General features: G+C 48.9%; 1 protein-coding gene across 1 annotated transcript; it reads right to left on the bottom strand.

The window, feature by feature from the left end:
* Positions 1 to 16,039: 16,039 nt before the first annotated feature.
* Positions 16,040 to 18,250, bottom strand: FOXD3 (forkhead box D3). Its single transcript, XM_081011849.1, has one exon. It carries the CDS (start codon positions 18,153 to 18,155, stop codon positions 16,803 to 16,805), a length of 1,353 nt encoding a protein of 450 aa, XP_080867975.1. The 5' UTR covers positions 18,156 to 18,250; the 3' UTR covers positions 16,040 to 16,802.
* Between the last annotated feature and the right edge of the window lie 954 nt (positions 18,251 to 19,204).

Below are 19,204 nucleotides of genomic sequence, written 5' to 3'. Positions count from 1 at the left end.
GACAGGCGCGAAGAGGAAGTTGAATGGGCAGGCGCGCGCCCGACCTGCTTTTCCTCCCCGCCTTCGTTGGTCAGGCACATGCGCAGAAGGTCCTCCTGACGCGGCAGCCGCGCGCGCGTCGTGACGTTACCGTCCCTTCTCTTCCCACGGATTGGAGCGTTCGGCTCAGTCACAGCCCTGAGCTCAAGTGCTGCCTCTCATTCGGAAGCGCGCCCCGTGGACTGGGATGGTAGCCTAGGAACTAGGGCAATCTCTAGCAGAGCCAGGCCGGCCCTTAGGCGAGCCTTAACCCTGCACGAGGTCGAGTTTGAACACTGTGGGGGTTTGCAATTGCAGCTCCAGGGAGTTCCTTAGTAGGGCGTTTGTTACTAGAGAAGTTGCTGCGCCGTTGGCAGAGAAGAAGCAGGCTTGAATTCTGAGGGATGCTGCGCTGCATACTTTCTAAAGAAAGGCTGCTGTTGTAGCACCACAGAGTAACAAGGCTGCAAAAGTTGCCAGGCTGCAAAATACTTTTATAGGTGGCAGAAGCGAGATGGAGCACGCTATATCAGGCAGCCCCACTGCATTTCCGTGCTTGGCATAAAAAGGTAAAGGACCCCTGCACGGTTAGAAAAGTACCTTTACCTGTGTTTGGCGTGAAGCCCTGATCTTCAACTGATTGCAACCTGATCCAAGGTGGGTTGCAACAGGAGCACTACCTCCGTGGAAATGTATGGTAAAGGGTTAGGACATGGGTCCTCAGGTGCATGCAGGGCCTGTGCCAGAAAAAGTTCTCTCTTCTGGCAGCCTGCTTGGTTTTCCACGCTGGGTGGAGAGTGCTGTGCCCTCCTCCACCATCCCAGTTCTCTTGCCTGCAGTCAATTCTTTGCCTCCTCTGGCTACCAGGTGGGTGCTTAAATACAATGCTGGAAGGACATATACAGTGGTACCTCAGGTTAAGAACTTAATTCGTTCTGGAGGTCCGTTCTTAACCTGAAACTGTTCTTAACCTGAAGTACCACTTTAGCTAATGGGGCCTCCCACAGCTGCTGCACCGCCGCCGCACAATTTCTGTTCTCATCCTGAAGGAAAGTTCTTAACCCAAGTCAAAATAAAAAAAATCCTTCCAGTAGCACCTTTAAGACCAACTAAGTTAGTTCTTGGTATGAGCTTTCGTGTGCAAGCACACTTCTTCAGATACACTGAAACAGAAGTTGCCAGATCCTTCTATATAGTGAGAAAGTGGGGAGGGGTATTACTCAGAAGGGTGGTGGGAATGGGAGATAGGCAGATAGCTGGGATGAGCCTGCTGACGACTCTTAACGACTGTAATGGGTCTTACAGGAAAAGGCAAGGGGTGAGAAGGTGAGAAATGGCTTAGTCATGTATAATGGGATAAGAATCCAATGTCTTTGTTCAAACCAGGTTTCTCCATGGTTTTAAGTTTGGTAATGAGTTGCAAACTTAACCCAAGGTACTATTCTTAACCCAAGGTACTATTAACGGAGTCTGTAACCTGAAGTGTCTGTAACCCGAGGTACCACTGTATAAAGATGGCAGGTCCCTTCCCCAAGAAGATTGCAGTCTAGATTTTGAAAGTGGAGGCAATGGAAGGAAGTCTCCAGAAGAACCAGGGTTTCAACACTCTCTCAATCCCCAGGCTTGGCTCATTAAGAGAATTAATGGGCAAGGTTGTTGTGAGGATAAAATGGTGGTGAAGAGAACCATGCTATAAATGTGATGGATAAATGAATAAAATAATGACTGTTTCAGCCAGTGAACTTCATGGCTGAAAGGGAATTGCATATTTGTGGTCTTTTTCGGCTGCAGATAAAAAACTCCCCCCCCCCATTTTGTTCTGCTATTTTAATATTTTGCTTCTGTTTGTTTTATTTTAGCTTTATATTGTGCTTGGTATGTTTTTTTATCCTACTCTTAAGTCACCCAAAGGATATTTTTTATTGTGTAGTGTACAACTATCACAAATAAATAAATAAATCTGTCCATGTTGGCTTAAAAGAAGCCCCCTCCATCCAGACACTAAAGCTGCTTAGTTGCATCTAAGTTGATATGTCATGAACCAGTGTGGTGTAGTGGTTAAGAGCGGTAGACTCATAATCTGGGCAACCGGGTTCGCGTCTCCGCTCCTCCACATGCAGCTGCTGGGTGACCTTGGGCTAGTCACACTTCTCTGAAGTCTCTCAGCCCCACTCACCTCACAGAGTGTTTCTTGTGGGGGAGGAAGGGAAAGGAGAATGTTAGCCGCTTTGAGACTCAGGGTAGTGATAAAGCAGGATTTCAAATCCAAACTCTTCGTCGTCTTCTTCTTCTTCTTCTTCTTCTTCTTCTTCTTCTTCTTCTTCAGACCGCACCTTAGGATCAGGATATTTTATAGAATGGGAGCAGGATCTGCTTGTAGAATTCTGACGGCTTTGTAGTAGATTGGCAAGAAAAATGAAAATGAAAAATCTCCCAGTGCCATGGCAGGTGTTGTACTAATCACTTACCTCTCAGCCTAAGTGTTCCTTGCCTGCAAAATATCAATTATTGATAAGATCCTTGGAAAGTTATGCAGGCCAGGTATAAAATGTTGCATTCAAGTCCCACCCTGATCTGTCATTCAGAATCAGATTTGTACTTGTACAGTACTATAAATATGCAGGTTGTCCCCATGTGTTGCTCGTGGAATGGGGCAGACAGTTGGTCCTGCCATCCACCACTAGGCTGTCAGGGTTCTAGTGAAAAGCTATGGAGATTCTTCAAGCCTGCCCCTGTAGTAGAAGGAACTAACACTGCAATATTAAGTACGTTTACTTAGAAGTCAATCCTATTGAATTCAGTGGAACGTACTCCCATCTTAGTGGGATTAGGGATTAGGATTGCAGAAGAGCTTTATAACTTGAGAATTTTCTCCCTAAATTTACACAATAGGCCTTGAAACTCAGAAACCAGCCTTTCCATTAGACTAGATGAAAGCATGGCAGATAGTCAATGCTGCTCACCTCTAGGAGGAAATGTGTGCTTTACATTGTCCAGTCTCTTGTTAATGTCCTTAAAGTAAGTATCCTAAGCAACCGCCTGCACACTTTTAGTCTAAGTATCAGGCCAGCTAAATACAGAAAAGGAGAGAAACAGAAAGATAAACTGCCGTGTCTTTAACAAATTGCTTGATTGGTTTTCATTTATAAGACATTTTAAATTAATAGAATTCAAATTCCTTCTCATTGAAATCCAATTTTAATTAGTGGAATCAATGCCTGGTATTCTTATTTTGAAAATAAGTGAGCCAAATGGTGAGCTCTGAATTAGTCTGCAGCCACCAGATGGTGACTACATATTGGGGTCAAGGTGTACATATCGATGCAGATGATGTTTGCATATAAACTCTGTTAATACAGTCTAATGTTGTTGATGCAAGAGGTGGATGCAGAATTTGTTACTCCATGGAACTGCTCAATGTCTCCCAATTGTCCATGTTCTGTGTACACATGTTCAGCACACTGATCCTTCTGAAATGTGTGGTGATATTTACAGTGGTACCCCGGGTTAAGTACTTAATTCGTTCCGGAGGTCCGTTCTTAACCTGAAAATGTTCTTAACCTGAAGCACCACTTTAGCTAATGGGGCCTCCTGCTGCAACTGTGCCGCCGGAGCACAATTTCTGTTCTCATCCTGAATCAAAGTTCTTAACCTGAAGCACTATTTCTGGGTTAGCGGAGTCTGTAACCTGAAGCGTATGTAACCTGAAGCGTATGTAACCCAAGGTACCACTGTATAGGGAAAGGGTTACAACAGTCCTATAAGCTTTCTCCTTTGTTCAACATATTCAGCCCATCAACAAGTCTTACCACTTGTGCCTTCAGAACATGGCAGAAGATGGCCCTTCCTCTCTATCCCCTCAGCAAAAATTCTGTTCCATGACCAGAGTCATCTCTTCTCTGGTCTTTTGCCTCACCTTGGTCCCCTCACATCTATCCGCCACTGGGAAGGGCCGTAGCTCAGTGGTGGAAAATATGCTTTGTGAAATGTGGGAGGCAGAATCCCCAGGATTTTTAAGGCTTGATGCAAAATCTACAGACCTACCTTTTTTACACTGTTCCTGATCACCTTTTGATATCAACTCCCCTTAATAAAGCACATAACTGTCTAAATCCAAATGATACCCCTGTCTCCAGCTTTGAGGTTCTAGGGACTTTTATGAAGTTCGGTTTTACTAGTCCTAAAACAGATAGTGTTATGTACTTAAAAGATACAGAGCATTGGTATTACATCCACAGGAAGTATTTTAGTCAACGAGTGTGTAATGTAGCAGGTAGACATGAACTTAGCACGTCCCTCCAGATAGAAAGGGGAACGGCCTCACCAACCATAAAATGCACTTAACAGTCTATTTAATAGTGGCAGGGTCCTTGAAAATGCAATATCCATGCTAATCCAGCCTATTCTAAATCAGAATTATTATTTTTAAAAAATAATAATAAGCCAGTAAGGTAAAGCCTCCCTCCCTCACGTTCAGTTCTGATATTTAAACAGCTTGAGTAAACTAGATTGATTCTGCAATTTGAAAATTAAAAAGGTGACACACACACATTTGACTGAGACGGGGAAAGGAGATGTAATTGAACTTAAAAGTTCAATTAAATCCCTTCTACCCCCTGAAGGGGGGGGGCACACCAGAAGCAAAAGGAAACTTCTTTTAGTTAACTGTGAATTAACTTCTATTCTTGTTGCAAAGGTGCAAAGTTGCCAAAAGGTTATACACACACACACACATTTTCTGGCTTTAAGATCTTACCACCAAGATCATTCACCCTTCCATTTAGGTGGCAGTTAGCCCCAAACCGCTACTGTAGTATAGTGGTTAGAGTGTTGGACTAGGACCTGGGAGACCTTGGGCCAGTTATGCACTCTCTCAGCCTAACCTACCTAACAGGATTGCTGTGGGAATAAGATGAGGAGAAGTATGCCATCACCTTGAGCTCCTTGGAGAAAAGGTGGGATATAAATGTAAAATAAAACACTGTAAAAGCTTTCTTACAGGTGAGGCTATCAAGAGAATTGTTTCTCTCTCCATTATCAATGCATTTCTGTAGATGTAGAGGGGTACATCCTAAATCCACACAAGTGGTTGTATCTTCAGAACCAAGGAGAGCAGGTGCCTGTAGCCAGGTTGTTCAGACTCAGGCTGCAGGACATGGAGGGCAGCCTGGGAGAGCCTACAGTCTTTCAGTGATGAACTCTACATGTGTGAACTCCTTCTTTCTTAGACAATGTCAGATTTTCCTATTTGAGCGACATATATTTGGCCAAAGAGACTTTAGCAGTATATTTAAATCATACATACATAGATATCAAATACATCTCACAGATACAGTCTAAGTAGTATTTTTGTGTCCTCATAGAATATAATCCTATGCATGTGTACTGAGAGGCAAGTTCCAGTGTGTTCAGTCAATCCTAACCCCACTTAGATGGGAATAAGCCTCATTGAATTCAATGGTACTTCTTAGTAGACATGGTTAGGATTGCAGTCTTACTTCTTTGTAAGCATGTTTGAAACTGACCTCAGTGGGACCTATGTCTAAGTAGACATAGGACTGAGCTATCAATGTAATGAGTTTATCGTAGTTTTACCTGCTCCAGCCCTTCTTGATAAAAGAGTTTGCAAATTATTTTTTTAATGCATCATCAAGTCTTCTATACTTTTGTTTGGGTCTAGTTTGGAGATTCTTTTTTATTTTAGCATTCAGCAAAGTTAGTTGTGATAAAATCCCATCGAAAACAAATTAATGTGTGGGTCACAGGGTCAAGACCTGTCGCACCATTTCTGGACTGTTGCTTCAAACAAACCTTTGAAGGAAGGGAGAAAAGTTGGCTGAGAAACCAAAGATCAAGTAAGTAACTGCAGTGTCCTCCAGCGTCGCTAGACTACAGCCCCATCATTGGCTGTGCTTGATGGGAGTTGGAGTCCACCATTGCTTGTCAACCTGTTCGCTAACCCTGCCAATCCTTTCGGGAGCTATTCACCATCGATTGCTTTCTATGTGCCTCGACCCTTAAATTAAGCACACATTTCCTTGGGAGGAAGCCCCTTTTACACCGACGCGGTGCTTCCTTCCCAACAAAAGCCTTAGGGGGTGCCAAGTCCTCCTTTCAGTCCGCCAGAAGGTCTAATACTGTAATAAGCTCACCTAGAGGAAGGTCAAGCTGGGGCTCTTGCAACTGAAAGTAAGGCACATATGAGTGCTGCTTTAAAAAGCTATCACCCGTTTGGATTTCCAATTTCATTCTTTTGCACCTCTCAGCCCATAGACAACTCCTTTCTAATTCCGGGAAGAATTTAAAAGTGCTACCGATTTCTCTCCTCCCTGCAGCTCAGAAAATATCTTGGTGTTTTTTTCTGGCTTGCTGGTTTCTTCCTGATCGTTTCATCCAGGGTCTTCATCATTGCCCTGGGCGGCAGGCCAGGGAAAGGAGCGGGTCCACAGAACCGTCCAGCCCGCCAAGGGTTAACGTGAGGGTATTGAATCATAGAATTGTACAGCCTGGAAGGGGGCACAAGGGTCATCTTGTCGAACCCCCTGCCACGCAGGAATCTTTTGCGCAAGGTGGGACTCGAACCCACGATTTAGAGATTAAGAATCTCATGCATCCCCAGCCTTCCCACCTCCTCCCGGATCAGACTCGACCCGCCCAGCGTCCTTCCGCGCGCCCTTAACGCCTTTCCCAAGCATTGATCTCAGCAGAGCTGTCAAAGTCACGGCAGAAGCGACAGCGTCGCGGTGAGAGGCGCTCGACGGCCGGAGAGGGCTGCGCTCCAAGCTGCCCTCCTCTGCTGCTGCGGGCGCTGGAAACATTGCTAGCGCGCACTTGAACCAAGCGCCGTCGCAGCTTTGCAGCCTGGGAGGGAGTAAATCACGGCCAGCTCCCAGAAGGAGCTGCTCTCTGCCTTTGAGAAGGGGATGTGCAGCGGCAGGATTTCCCTGCTGTTAGATGAGAATGAATTGGGGAAGGCAAGGCTAGGGGAAGCCCCGCTCCTCCGCGTTTCCTGCCACCTCCCTGACTTGCAGCGCAGTCCTACTCGGAAGCAAGGCCCACTGAGTCTCATGGGGCCTCGCTTCCAGGAAGAAACGTGGAGTAGGATTGCGGCTGCAGTCGACGCATCAAGTCGAATGGTTCCAGGCTGCAACCCCTGCTACACTCGGTTCTTAGGGAGCGAGGTCAGTTGAACACGGTGGGTCTCTATCCTGGGCGTGCATAGGATTGCTTGCTTACTTCATTCATATCCCAACTTTTCTCCAGGGAGCTCAAGGTGGAGCACGGGAAAACTTTCTGACAGTAAGAATGGAACAATCTCCCTTGGGAGGTTGTGGACTCTCCTTCCTTGGAGGTTTTTAAGCAGAGGCTGAATGGTTATCTGTGAATGGTCACCTGGATGCTTTAGCTGAGATTCCTGCATTGCAGGGGGTTGGACTGGATGACCCTTGGGGTCCCTTCCAACTCTACAATTCTATAATTCTTTGGTTCCCCATCCCCCCTCCTTATTTAATCCCCACACACCCAATGAGCTTCATGGCTGTGCAGGGATTCAAACCCTGGTCTCCCAGGTGCTAGTCTGTGACTCTCCAACCACTTTCCCACAATGGCTCGCTTCATTAGTCATCAGCCAATTAATTGAGGGAAGAGGACCCCAATGCAGTGGATAGAGCAGAAACTTTCCAAACAGGTTTAATACCTGGTAAGGTAAAGGTAAAGGACCCCTGATAGTTAAGTCCAGTCATAATAATAATAATAATAATAATAATAATTTATTATTTATACCCCGCCCATCTGGCTGGGTTTCCCCAGCCACTCTGGGCGGCTTCCAAAAGAATATTAAAATACTATGATACATCAAACATTAAAAGCTTCCCTAAACAGGGCTGCCTTCAGATGTCTTCTAAAAGTCTGGTAGTTGTTGTTCTCTTTGACATCTGGTGGGAGGGCGTTCCACAGGGAGGGCGCCACTACCGAGAAGGCCCTCTGCCTGGTTCCCTGTAACTTGGCTTCTCGCAGTGAGGGAACCGCCAGAAGGCCCTCGGTGCTGGACCTCAGTGTCCGGGTAGAACGATGGAGGTGGAGACGCTCCTTCAGGTATACTGGACCGAGGCCGTTTAGGGCTTTAAAGGTCAGCACCAACACTTTAGTCATGAACACTTTAGTGGCCGAGGGAGCCAACGTTTGTCCACAGACAGTTTTTCTGGGTCATGTGGCCAGCATGACTAGGCTGCTTCTGGCAAAACCAGAGCAGCGCACGGAAATGCCGTTTACCTTCCCGCCAGAGCAGTACCTATTTATCTACTTGCACTTTGACGTGCTTTCAAACTGCTAGGTGGGCAGGAGCAGGGACCGAGCAATGGGAGCTCACCCCGTCGCAGGGATTCGAACCACCATCCTTCTGATCAGCAAGTCCTAGGCTCAGTGGTTTAACCCACAGTGCCACCCGAGTCCCTTAATACCTGGTACCTCCAGTTAAAGGGATCAGGAAGGGAAAGGCCACTTGCCTGCCAGTCAGAGTCGACCAGGTTTCCACCAACTTGGACCATAATTCCCATCGCCCGAGCTGGGTGGAAAGGAGTTGCACTCCAGAGCCAGAGTGTGAATGCTGGGCTATATAGCAAATAGTCTGACCTAGTTGGATAGCTCAGTTGGTTAGAGCGTGGTACTCATAATGCCAGGGTTGCAGGTTTGATCCTTGTATGGGACAGCTGCATATTCCTGCATTCCAGGGGGGTTGGACTAGGTGATCCTCATTCTGTGATATAAGGCAGTTTTCAAGGCAATCGATAGAGGGAAACATTTGCACATGAAGAAAAACAATAGTTCTGAAGGGGGGGAAGCACATTCCATGTATATCACCTCGTGGTTTGTGGCTGATACAGCTGACCATGCTGATACTGGGGGAAAAAGTGTGCAAAAGTGTGCCCTTAGTTAAAGAGGATGGTGTAGCTTGGGGAACCAAGGATCAATGGGGCTTTGGATCAAGGGGACCCAAAATTATTGGTGCCCCACCCTTGAAAGCTCAGTTTGCAGTCTCTGTGCCCTATCCCCAGCAGGAGCTTACCACCTATCATGGACTTCTATAATGGAAAGCAAACAGATGTGGATAAGGTTGGAATGCAATCTTCCATTCAAGCCCTCGCTGCACCCACAGCTCCAAAGCTGCAGCTAAACAAGCATAGTTCAAAGCACTATGATACCCTTAACTTCAGTAGTGGTTAAAACTGTCCTGTAAGGATGGCGAGTATTATTATTCCCCTTGTTGGAGAAGTCAGTAGGTTAGCTGGTCAGTTGTGAAGTCAAACACATGTGAAATCCAATGGGAGGAGAGAGGCAAGGGGAGTTGGAATGGAAAAGCAGTGGGTGGGAATGGGGTTAAGCACTCCTCTGCTGATTCTCTGCTCCAACCCCACCTCCCCAAAGCCACCTTTCATTCACAAACAGGGCTATCAGGTTCTTAAGCACGTGCTTAGGCCCTAAAGTAGGGGTAATAAACTCTTTTTGGCCCAAGTGCTGCATTTACCCCTGGTCCACCCACCCGCCACCTGCCATGTGTGGATGTGGCTAAAAATGGGTGGTCACTCCACATAATACACATGTGCACACAGGCAGATAACCCCCCCCCCCACAAACACAGCTGATCCACTTCCATTCATCAAATGATTAATCTGATGAATGGGGAGGGTGGCGATTTGTATCCCCATTAGGACACTTGGCTCAGCCTATCCCAAGGATTTACCTTCCTTAATATTCTGTGGGGTTTTTTTGCTGCAGCCACTCAAATTGTTTGAGTATTGGGGCTTGCAACATTGCAGGTGCACATGTGCACATATTAATATATTTTTAAATATATTTAGCATAGGAGATAACTGCTTTAAACTGAGTGCTTCTCTAAGCCTCTTGATAATTTCGCATTCCCTTTCTGTACCTTTTCCAGCACTGCAATCGCCTTGTTGAGATGGGACAACCAGATCTGTACAAAGTGTTCCAGATGTGGATGTGCCATCAATTTGCACAAAAGAGAATATCAGCACCGAGTTTTATTTTCCTTCCCTTTCCCTAAAGATCCCTTGCATGGACTTTGCCTTTTTCATAGGTACTTTTTCATAGAGCCATGACCCAAATTATTTCTTTCCTAATTAGTTCGTAGCTAGTTCAAACACTATGTATATATATGAAATTCATGAGGGTTTTTTGCCCCAGTGTGATCCACTTATACCCAGCTTAAGTTGGCAATTCACCCAGTTTGGGGAAGATCCTTTTGCAGCCTTTCCTATCCCTTTTGGTTTTTCAGACATTCAGGTATAAAATCCCTCCACCTGCAACCTAAAGTGGTACAATCCAGGAAAGGCTTTTCCACTTGATTATGCAGATCGTATAGGCCAGGCTTTTAATATCTGGCAATACAAGCAAAAGATGTAACTTAACAGCTTGGGAAGAGGCTGGCTGTTGCTGTGGTAGACAGCATGTGCTCTGCATGAACGATAAGGTCCGAGGTTCAGTCCCTGGCATCTCCAGGCATGGCTGAGACAGGCCCCTTCCTGCCTTCCCAGAAGGCTGAGCTAGATGGACCAATAGAGGCAGTGTGGCGTAATGGTTAGAGTGCTGGACTAGGACATGGGAAACCAGGGTTGAAATCCCTGCTCAGCCAAGAAGTTCACTGGGTGATCTTGGGCTGGTCACCATCTCTTAGCCTAACCTACCTCACAGGATTGTTGTGATGATGAAATGGGAGGGGGGAACCATGTTACACCCCCTTGAGCTCTTTGGAAGAAAAGGGTGGTATATAAATATAATAAACAAAAATAAATAAAATAGCCTGACTCAGTATGAGGCTGCATAGTAGCTTAGAAAAGGTGAGAGAGGTGGCTAAATGCCCGTTCTTTCTATGAATAGTGTGTTTCATTACAGTTAATGTTTTTTTAATGGAATAGCTGCATAAAACTGAGAATAATAAAGCCACCCCCTATCCCAATTATTATTAGCAAGAACAAGGTATTGATTCCCACCCCCCAACATGCATACACACACACACACAACTCTATGGATCTCTGTATACAAATTCCTCCACACACCAGCTGCCCCCCGGGGATTAACCCTAGAGATGTAGGGCAGCACTGACATTTTGCTTTCCTTATACAGTACATACTAAGAGCTGAGGTGTGTGTTCTTGGGTGGCATGGACTCTATGAAAAGTGCCATAGCTTTTCCCATCAATTTGTCCCAACGTTTGTACAGGTGGGGGCAGCAATAGCCTCTTTCCAAAAATTCCAAGCCCTCCAAAGAAGCCTCATCCTAATGTCTCTTTACTTCAGTTGCTGAGCCACCAGGTAAGGTCTTTCAGCTTCAGCACGGGAGAATCCAAAAGGGAGAAATGACTAAGACACAATCCATCACCAACTGCTGGCCCAGCCAAACCTCCCCCCCACTCACACACACACACACCATTCGTTATAATGTTCAAAACCCTAAATGGCTTGGGAACAGGCTATCTTAAGGATTCCCTTCTCCTGATGAAATCTCCCGACTTTTCGACAGGTAAACCCCATATTATTTAAACAGATGTTTTGCCAGTGAAGTGATGTGTTTTTCTTCAATGCTCTATGGTTAATCTGCATCCTTGCTATAATTGTTTTATTTAACTGGGTCTGACTTTACTGTGAGATTTATTGGGATGTTGCTGACTTATTATCTGTTTGGATTTTATTGTTAGTAAGATGATTCTTAATGGAAAAGGGGGATATATGTAACAAAATAATAATAAACAACTAAAAGGGTAGTGTTCAACTAAGTCTTACTCAGAGCAATCCCATTGAAATTAATGAACCTGCCTAAGTTAGGTCCATAAATTTCAATTGGTCTGATCTGAGTAAGACTTAGTTGAACACCACCCATTATCTTGTTACTTTGAAAATGCTCCAGAGGACAGAGTGTCATGTCTGGTTAAAACAGGCGTTTGTTTTAGTTGAACAGTTGGGTGTCTGGAGGATGGCAGAGAAGAGAAAATGGAAGGACAATGAAAATGAAAAATTATGGTATTCTGAGAATTTGGATCGTGGCATGGGCGTAGCCAGGATTTTTGTTAGGGGGGCTGGCCTTTTGTTAAGGGGCTGGTGGCACTGCTGGAATTGGGAAGAATTTGCCTTCTCTTTTGCCGCCATAGTTGGGCAGGAAGGAACGGGCAGGTCCTGGGGTCCGAAACGTGACCAAGATACTACTATCTCTATCGCCCCCTACACCTGCGCTTACTATACTGCAGCAACCAACGAAAAGAGCCGAATTGGGTTGTTTTTGTTGTAACTACTACTCTTCCACAGCACTTTTTTTTGGGGGGGGGTGTACCGAGATGCATCTACTCACCTAACATCCCTTCCCCAATTCAAACCAGATGAAACACAAACACCCAGGTGTCTATCCTGAAAAATATGACGTCCCTCTTGACATTGACTGACGCTTCAGAAGGGTCAGAAGGCAAACGGGCATATATTCTGCGAAATCAATGCCTAGCATTCGAGATCGATTATCTGTTCCCCAGAATTCCCCTCCCGCCTTTCTCTCGCCTGCCTATATATCCGAGCATCTGCCCAACTATATCCGCCTCCTCCCGTGTCTTGCACATCTCCCCAGTTAAGCCGCGTAAGGATGACCATCTTTGAATGATCACAACGATAGTCATCTTCTCGTGGCTTTCTCTGGGATTCTCCCCCTGTTTAGCCCCTAAAATGTAAAGTTCTCTTCCTCCTCTTGCCATGATATGACGACGCCCCAACCCAAGATTCAAGGATAAAATGAGGCGCCCCTCTTTCTGTCCCGGTTTTCATTCAATGGGCCTGGAGGCTGGAAGGCAACGATCCAAGAGAGCAGGAGAACTCTGCGCACGACAAAAGCCCTCTAGAGGCGTCACTCTGCCACTACAAGACTGTCATCCTTCCAGAGTCCAGCTTCACCTGCCTGCCTCTTCTTCGGACTTTTTCTCCCCGGATTCCTGGCGTTAACATCAATGGCCGCCCTCTTTCCTTCCTTCTCTGTCTCTCTCACCACAGCTCCTTATGCCTAACACTAATAATTCCAAATGCGCTTTCCTGTGGCCTTCAGCACAGGCACCAGCCATTGGGGGGTTTTAGGTTTGCGAATGCAAATGCCTAGCTCTTAACTATTCCCAGCCGCATGGACACAACCTAACGCCGTGGAGAAGGATTCGATTTAACTCAAAGGATCCACCTCTGAGCTGGTCAGAGAGCGGGGATCCCCTTAAGAAGGAGAAGCGCCTCGATCTGGAATCTGGATCCCCGATCCTTCCTGCTCGGATCAAGGAGCTGCTCTGATACACGCAGAAGGAGAAAAACAGAGAGAATTTTATAATTCCTGTTGAAACTGGAAATTCCCCTAACTCTACACCTTGGTGCCTGGTACCCAAGCAGCAATGTCCTTCCAGATTATCATGCCCTATATATTCTCTTGCACGCCACGAGACAAAAAAAAGGTCCAAGCAGAAAAGTCTCGAGGTTTTCCTCTCTCTCCCCCCCCCTTTCCTTTCTGTCAAGCGGAGCCAATTGGGCAGAAAGTTGACGGCTCTCTTTCCCTTGCCCTCCCTCCTTCTCTTGTACCTCCAGATGATGCCCGTGGACGCCTTTGGGTGTGTTGCGTGGACCTTATTCCACTTTAAACCAAAAGGCTTCTGTTGACACTCAACACACACACACACACACACACCCTCCCCTCCGCCATGCGAGGCATTGGAGCTATGCGCGGAAATATGAAGGGAGTAATTTTATAAGTAACAAAGGATCAGGGCTGGAATGAGCCCTCTGTTATCCAATGTCATGGCGAAGGCCTGGCTCAGCAGCAACGGCGAGCCGGCCCGTGAATTCAAGAAGAGCCCCCTTCCTCTTTTCCCAGGGGTATCAGCTAAATATAGACCGGGGTTTTGCACAACCCACGGACCATTTGCTGTTTGTGTAAAAACCGATTAGCCAGACACAACTGTGAAACAACTTGTGACTTTTATAGCGGCAGCAGGAGGAGAGGCAGCAGCGCACCGAGCAAGTTAAATCCGTTTCTCTGGCCTTGGAAGAAAAAATAAATAAAAGGAAAAGAGAGACAGACAAGCAGAGAGATTTTTTAAAAGGAGGGAGAGAGAGAGAGAGAGAGAGAGAGAGAGAGAGAGAGATTTTGGTAAGGGGGGCAGAAAGGAGCGAAAATGGGAGGAGGCCACAGCGGCCCGACGGGGGGAGGACGGAACACACCCCCCCCCCGGTGCTTCCATGTAGGGACCTGCTTGGAAAAGCGGCTGATACCTAATCGCCCGCTTGGATGAGCTGCCTGTTTGCCTCGGAGTGTCAAATGATTAGCAGGTCCTTATTTATAAAGTTCAAGCACTCGCTCTCCGCCTCCTCCCCGCCGCCCCCCCCCCCCGTCACCAGGCAGCTTACTTTATTTTCGTCCACATATCCCGAGGTCTAAATGTTTACTTAGGGTGGAATAATATTTATGGTTTATCTGGAAAACAAATTGTGCACCAGGCAAGGACAGCGGCCCTCCTTAAAGGCGCATCCAGGCGAGTATCCAGCCTCTTGCCTGCGCTAAAGGAAACTGAGCAAGGCCCGTTCCTGACCAGGGACAGAGCAGAACGAAATCCTTGCCTTTCCTCAACTGACAAAGCGCATGTTTTGTTCCAAAGAGAGAGGGGTCATTTGCACTTCCACTGCCATGTATATATATATATATAAAATACATAGATAGATAGAGATATCAGATATATACCCGCGTGCGCGCCATACCCATATTTCCTACCCTTTGAAGCTTTCGGTTGTCTCCTTTCTTTCAGAATGCAAACAAATTCGCTCCGAAATGGTTTATATCACGCCATAGGGTGGGATCTACATTCTCAGAAAGTCGAGGGGAAAGGCGCCCATTGAGTCAAATGGCTCCCCTCTCCACCTCCTCGCCAGGCCCCTCCGTGACTTAAAATATGACCCCAAATATCCCCATTTCTCTAGCCACAGATCTCTATCTACAAGGCTACTGATATATAGGAATAGCTATAGAGACGTCTTTACCCGATCGGACACAGCAAAAAGGCACGATTTCCTGCTTCAAGACATTTTTTCCCCTTCGATCATCGGTTTGTAACGCACACCTTCTTTTTTCCATCGCGCCGCAACCTCACCGCGTAGCTGCTTGTTAAAAGAGGAGCTTTCATTCACAAAGGTGGGTGATTCTGGGTTGTGCCCTATACCTTTGTTTCTATTTCAGGAAGGGGGAAAAAAACAAAAACCGTTCCAAGCCTTTAGTTCGAAAACCTGGAGTTAAATCCCAGTATTCCCAGACATCGCACAAAGCGACCCACACCTTCAGAGTCGAGCAGGTGAGAAGCCTGACGCCTTTTCCTCTGCTGTAAAAGCGGGAGGAAATGCATTATTTGGGTAAGGAAAAGGAACCTTGGCGGAGAATTTAAGTTAGCCGGTTATTGGATGAGAATAGAAAACTTAATTTAATTTTTGTTAATGCTGATTCCGTCTTTAATTCGATTTCCTCTCCTATAGCTTTGTGGGGGGAGGGGTGTGTTGTCCTTTTACCACCACCACCGAGAAACAATTTGGCCTCAGCGAACAACCCTGGTCCAGCTTGCTTTATTAACGAAGGCATTTTCAGTAACCCGAGATCTTAAAATCTGTATATAAGATTCTTTGCGAAATTAAAACTCGCGCTGCGTAATTTTGCAGGTATTTAAATGGGAAGTTGTCTTTATATGTTTTCCATCATCAACATCATTATTTTAAAAATGTTAAGGGCGATATTTTTCGTGGAATCTGTGATAGCTACCCTTCGCCTATTTCGTTTTAAGGCATCGGAATGCCCACCTTTGCGGGGAAGCGAATCCCAGCGATTTAAACGGAATCTTCTCCCACCTGAGGGCCTCGACTTCCTACCTGACGCCGCGAAATTGTTTTTCCACGGCATCCCCTCTGCCTCGAGTGATTTCACACGCTCCCATGAGTAGGAAGTCAACAACCAAAAGCACCGTTTTAAAAATTTATTTACAAAGCTGTGTACAACACGAAGGGATAACATTTAGAATACATATATTCATTCATATATAAACAGACTTCTATAATAGAACGATAGGGGAATTCCCCTATTTCATTTTTTGCTCGATTTCTTTTTGTTCTTTTCTTTTTCTCCTATCCAAAATCAAAATGCCTCCCCTCATTATTCAGGTGTGTGTTCGGGCTTATTTTTCCCCTGCCGAAGGAAACGACCGAGGAGAATAAGAACCTTCAACAAAAGTGAAAGTTCGGGGCTCCCAATCCTTTGCTTGCGCGCGCGTGTGTTTCCTTTATTTCCCCCCCAAATGTGGCTCGTTTTAAAAAAATAAAAACCGCAAAAGGGAAGACAGTCTTTTGCCTCCCGCTTTCGCCCGAATACAAATATGTACAAATACTTTGCCGTGGGATTTTGAGCGTTAGGCTTTTTTTTACCTGCACAGACAGACACAGCATTCCTTTTTGTACGTGTGAGCGGGAGCGCGAGAGTTTTTAAGCGCTGGAGAAGCGTCCGTGCAACGGTTCGGCCTCCAAGAGGGCGCCGTCCAGGAACCAGCGACTGGAGTCCCAAGAAGTCCGTGGACTTTGCCGCTTTCCGTTCTTCTTCGGAGTCTCTGCTGTCTCCGGAGACGGCGGGTAGAAAATCTTTACGACCGTTTCTTATTATAAAAAAACCCAAGAGCCGTCCTAAGAGCAGGAGCGCGAGAGGGGAAGCATCCCGCGGGGGCCCCGTCGAGCCTACTGCGCCGGCCACTTGGCCTGCACGGGCGCGGCAGAGGCGGCGGGCTGCAAGAACTGTCCCGAGATAATGTTCGTGGGCACGCTGAGGATCGGCGCGATGGCCGCCGTGCTCCGCGCCAGCGAGAGCGGCTGGTGCGCCAGGAGGCCCGACTGGACGGTGACCGGCGGCCGCAGGAAAGTCTGCGCGCTGGCGGCCGACGACGTAGCGGCCGGCCCGCCGACGCAGCCGATGATGTTCTCGATGCTGAACGACGGCCGACTACTGGGCTCGGCTTTCACCCCCGACGAGGCGGCGGCTGCGGCGGCGGCGGCGGCTGCAGCGGCCGCGGCTGCGGATCCGGCGGCGCTGAGTCCGCTGAGCTGGATCTGCAGGCTGGGGCTGAGCTGGGAGTTGAAGGCTTTCCGGCTGAGCTCGCTGGACGGCAGCAGCGGCACAGCGGGAGGCAGCATGGGCCCGACGGGGGGGATGTAGGGGTACTGCAGGGCGGCGGCCGGGTGCGGGTAGGCGCCGTGGGGCAGGCCGTAGGCTCTGCCGTAGGGCCCGGCGGCGGCGGCCGAGGCGGCGGCGGCGGCCAGGCTGTACGCGCCGAAGCTGTGCATCATGAGCGCCGTCTGTTCGCGCAGCTGCTCCTGCTGGTGGCGCTTGAAGCGCTTCCTCCGGCGCAGGAAGGAGCCGTTGTCGAACATGTCCTCGGACTGCGGGTCCAGCGTCCAGTAGTTGCCCTTGCCCGGGTTGCCCGGCTCGCGGGGGATCTTGACGAAGCAGTCGTTGAGCGACAGGTTGTGTCGGATGGAGTTCTGCCAGGCGGGGAACTTCTCCCGGTAGTAGGGGAAGCGGTTGCTGATGAACTCGCAGATGCCGCTCAGCGTCAGCTTCTTCTGCGGGCTCTGCAGGATGGCCATGGTGATGAGGGCGATGTACGAGTACGGAGGCTTCACTAAGCTGCTCTTGGGCTTGCCGCCGCTGGAGGCAGCAGCAGCGGCCGCCGCCGCGGCCCCCGACGGCGCTCCCCCCGATGGCGCTCCCTCCTCGCCGGCCAGCTTCTCCTCGACGGGGCTGCCGCCGTTGCTGCTGCCGCTGGTCGTCGTCTCCGCTGCCTCTTTGGCCAGCAGCAGCTCTGCAGCGGCCGCCTCGTCGAGGGCCAGCTGGACTGGCAAGCCCGACGACGCGGCCAGTGCGCTGGGGCTGCAGCCGGCCTCGCCGTCGCTGGCCCCTCCGCCGCCGCCGCCGCAGCCTCTCTCCTCCAGGCCGTCGTCTCCCTCGCCCACCACGTCGATGTCCACATCTTCGGCCGTCAGCACCGCCTGGCCGGACATGTCGCTGGAGCTCAGGCTGCCGGACAGGGTCATCACCGCTGGCGGGAGGGTGGCGGGAGACGGAGAGCGGGGATTAATAATAATATCGCGGGTAATGCTACTGCTAATATTTTTTTTAAAAAAGCAAAACAAAACGAGGAAGGGTGGGGGCCAGCCAGGCGCCCGGGAGCCAATCCAGTCCCCCTCCTTCGAAGATCCGTCTCCAACAGGTAGCGGAGCTGGCAGAGGAAGCGGCTCCCCCCTCCCTCCTGCTCCTCCCCCCTCCTTCTTCCTCCTCCTCTTCTTCCTCCTCCTCTAGCTGCCGGCCTCGGCGCCTTCTTCTCCCCGGGCAGGCATCTGGGAACAGCTCCAAGTCCTCTCGGAGCGATCTCTCAGCCGGGTCTCCCTCTTTCTCTCCGATCAAGGATCAGGATAGTGCTGGTAGCAGCGGCGGCGAAGAGGGACTCCCCCACCAGCCCCTCCGTAAAGGACAGCGACGGCAGCAGCGACGGGGCGGCGGCGAGGAAGAGGAGGAGGCGAGGACGGTGGGGAGCGGGGGGCGTCGGGTGGGAGGGGGAGGAGGAAGGCGGCTGAAGCTGCTCTCCGCTCCAACTCCTCGCCTGGCTCCTCTTCCGGGCTGGGATCACTTCAGGGCTGCTTCCTCGTCGGGGAATCGTCTCCGCAGGCGGCAGGAGAGCGCGCATCGGAGCGCCCGGGCGGCGAGGCTGTCCCCGGCCGGAGGGATCGCGCGATCTGCTGCTGCTGCTCGCAAGTCATCGGAAGTGCCGCCGGCGCTGCAGGTTAGATCCCTGTCGAGCCGCTCTCCCCATCGCGGGGCTGGGAAGCTCCAGCCACGGCTCCAGGCTTTGACTATAACCCCCCTACTTCTCAATAGACACCTCCTTTCCTCTCCACCTCTTCTCTTTTTAGGATCTTTCTCCCTCTCTTTCCTGCCCTCTCCCTCCTTCTTTTCTTGCCCCCTCCCTCTAAAGGTTTAGGCTGGTGGTCTTGCGGGAGGGGGGGAGGTGGTGTCTTTGCAGCCAAGAGAGAGAGAGGGGGAAGGAAAGAAGGAGGGCGGGGGAAGCGACGGGCGTGAGGAGGAA

The sequence above is a fragment of the Podarcis pityusensis genome (assembly GCF_964106645.2).
Source record: "Podarcis pityusensis genome assembly, chromosome: 6".
NCBI lineage: Eukaryota > Metazoa > Chordata > Lepidosauria > Squamata > Lacertidae > Podarcis > Podarcis pityusensis.
Note: the sequence above shows the minus strand (reverse complement) of the source record. Positions and strands in the feature narration are given on the sequence as shown.

Bases quoted from the DNA above. Each gene is read 5' to 3' on its own strand.
- FOXD3 (XM_081011849.1), bottom strand. From the start codon at position 18,155: ATGACCCTGTCCGGCAGCCTGAGCTCCAGCGACATGTCCGGCCAGGCG.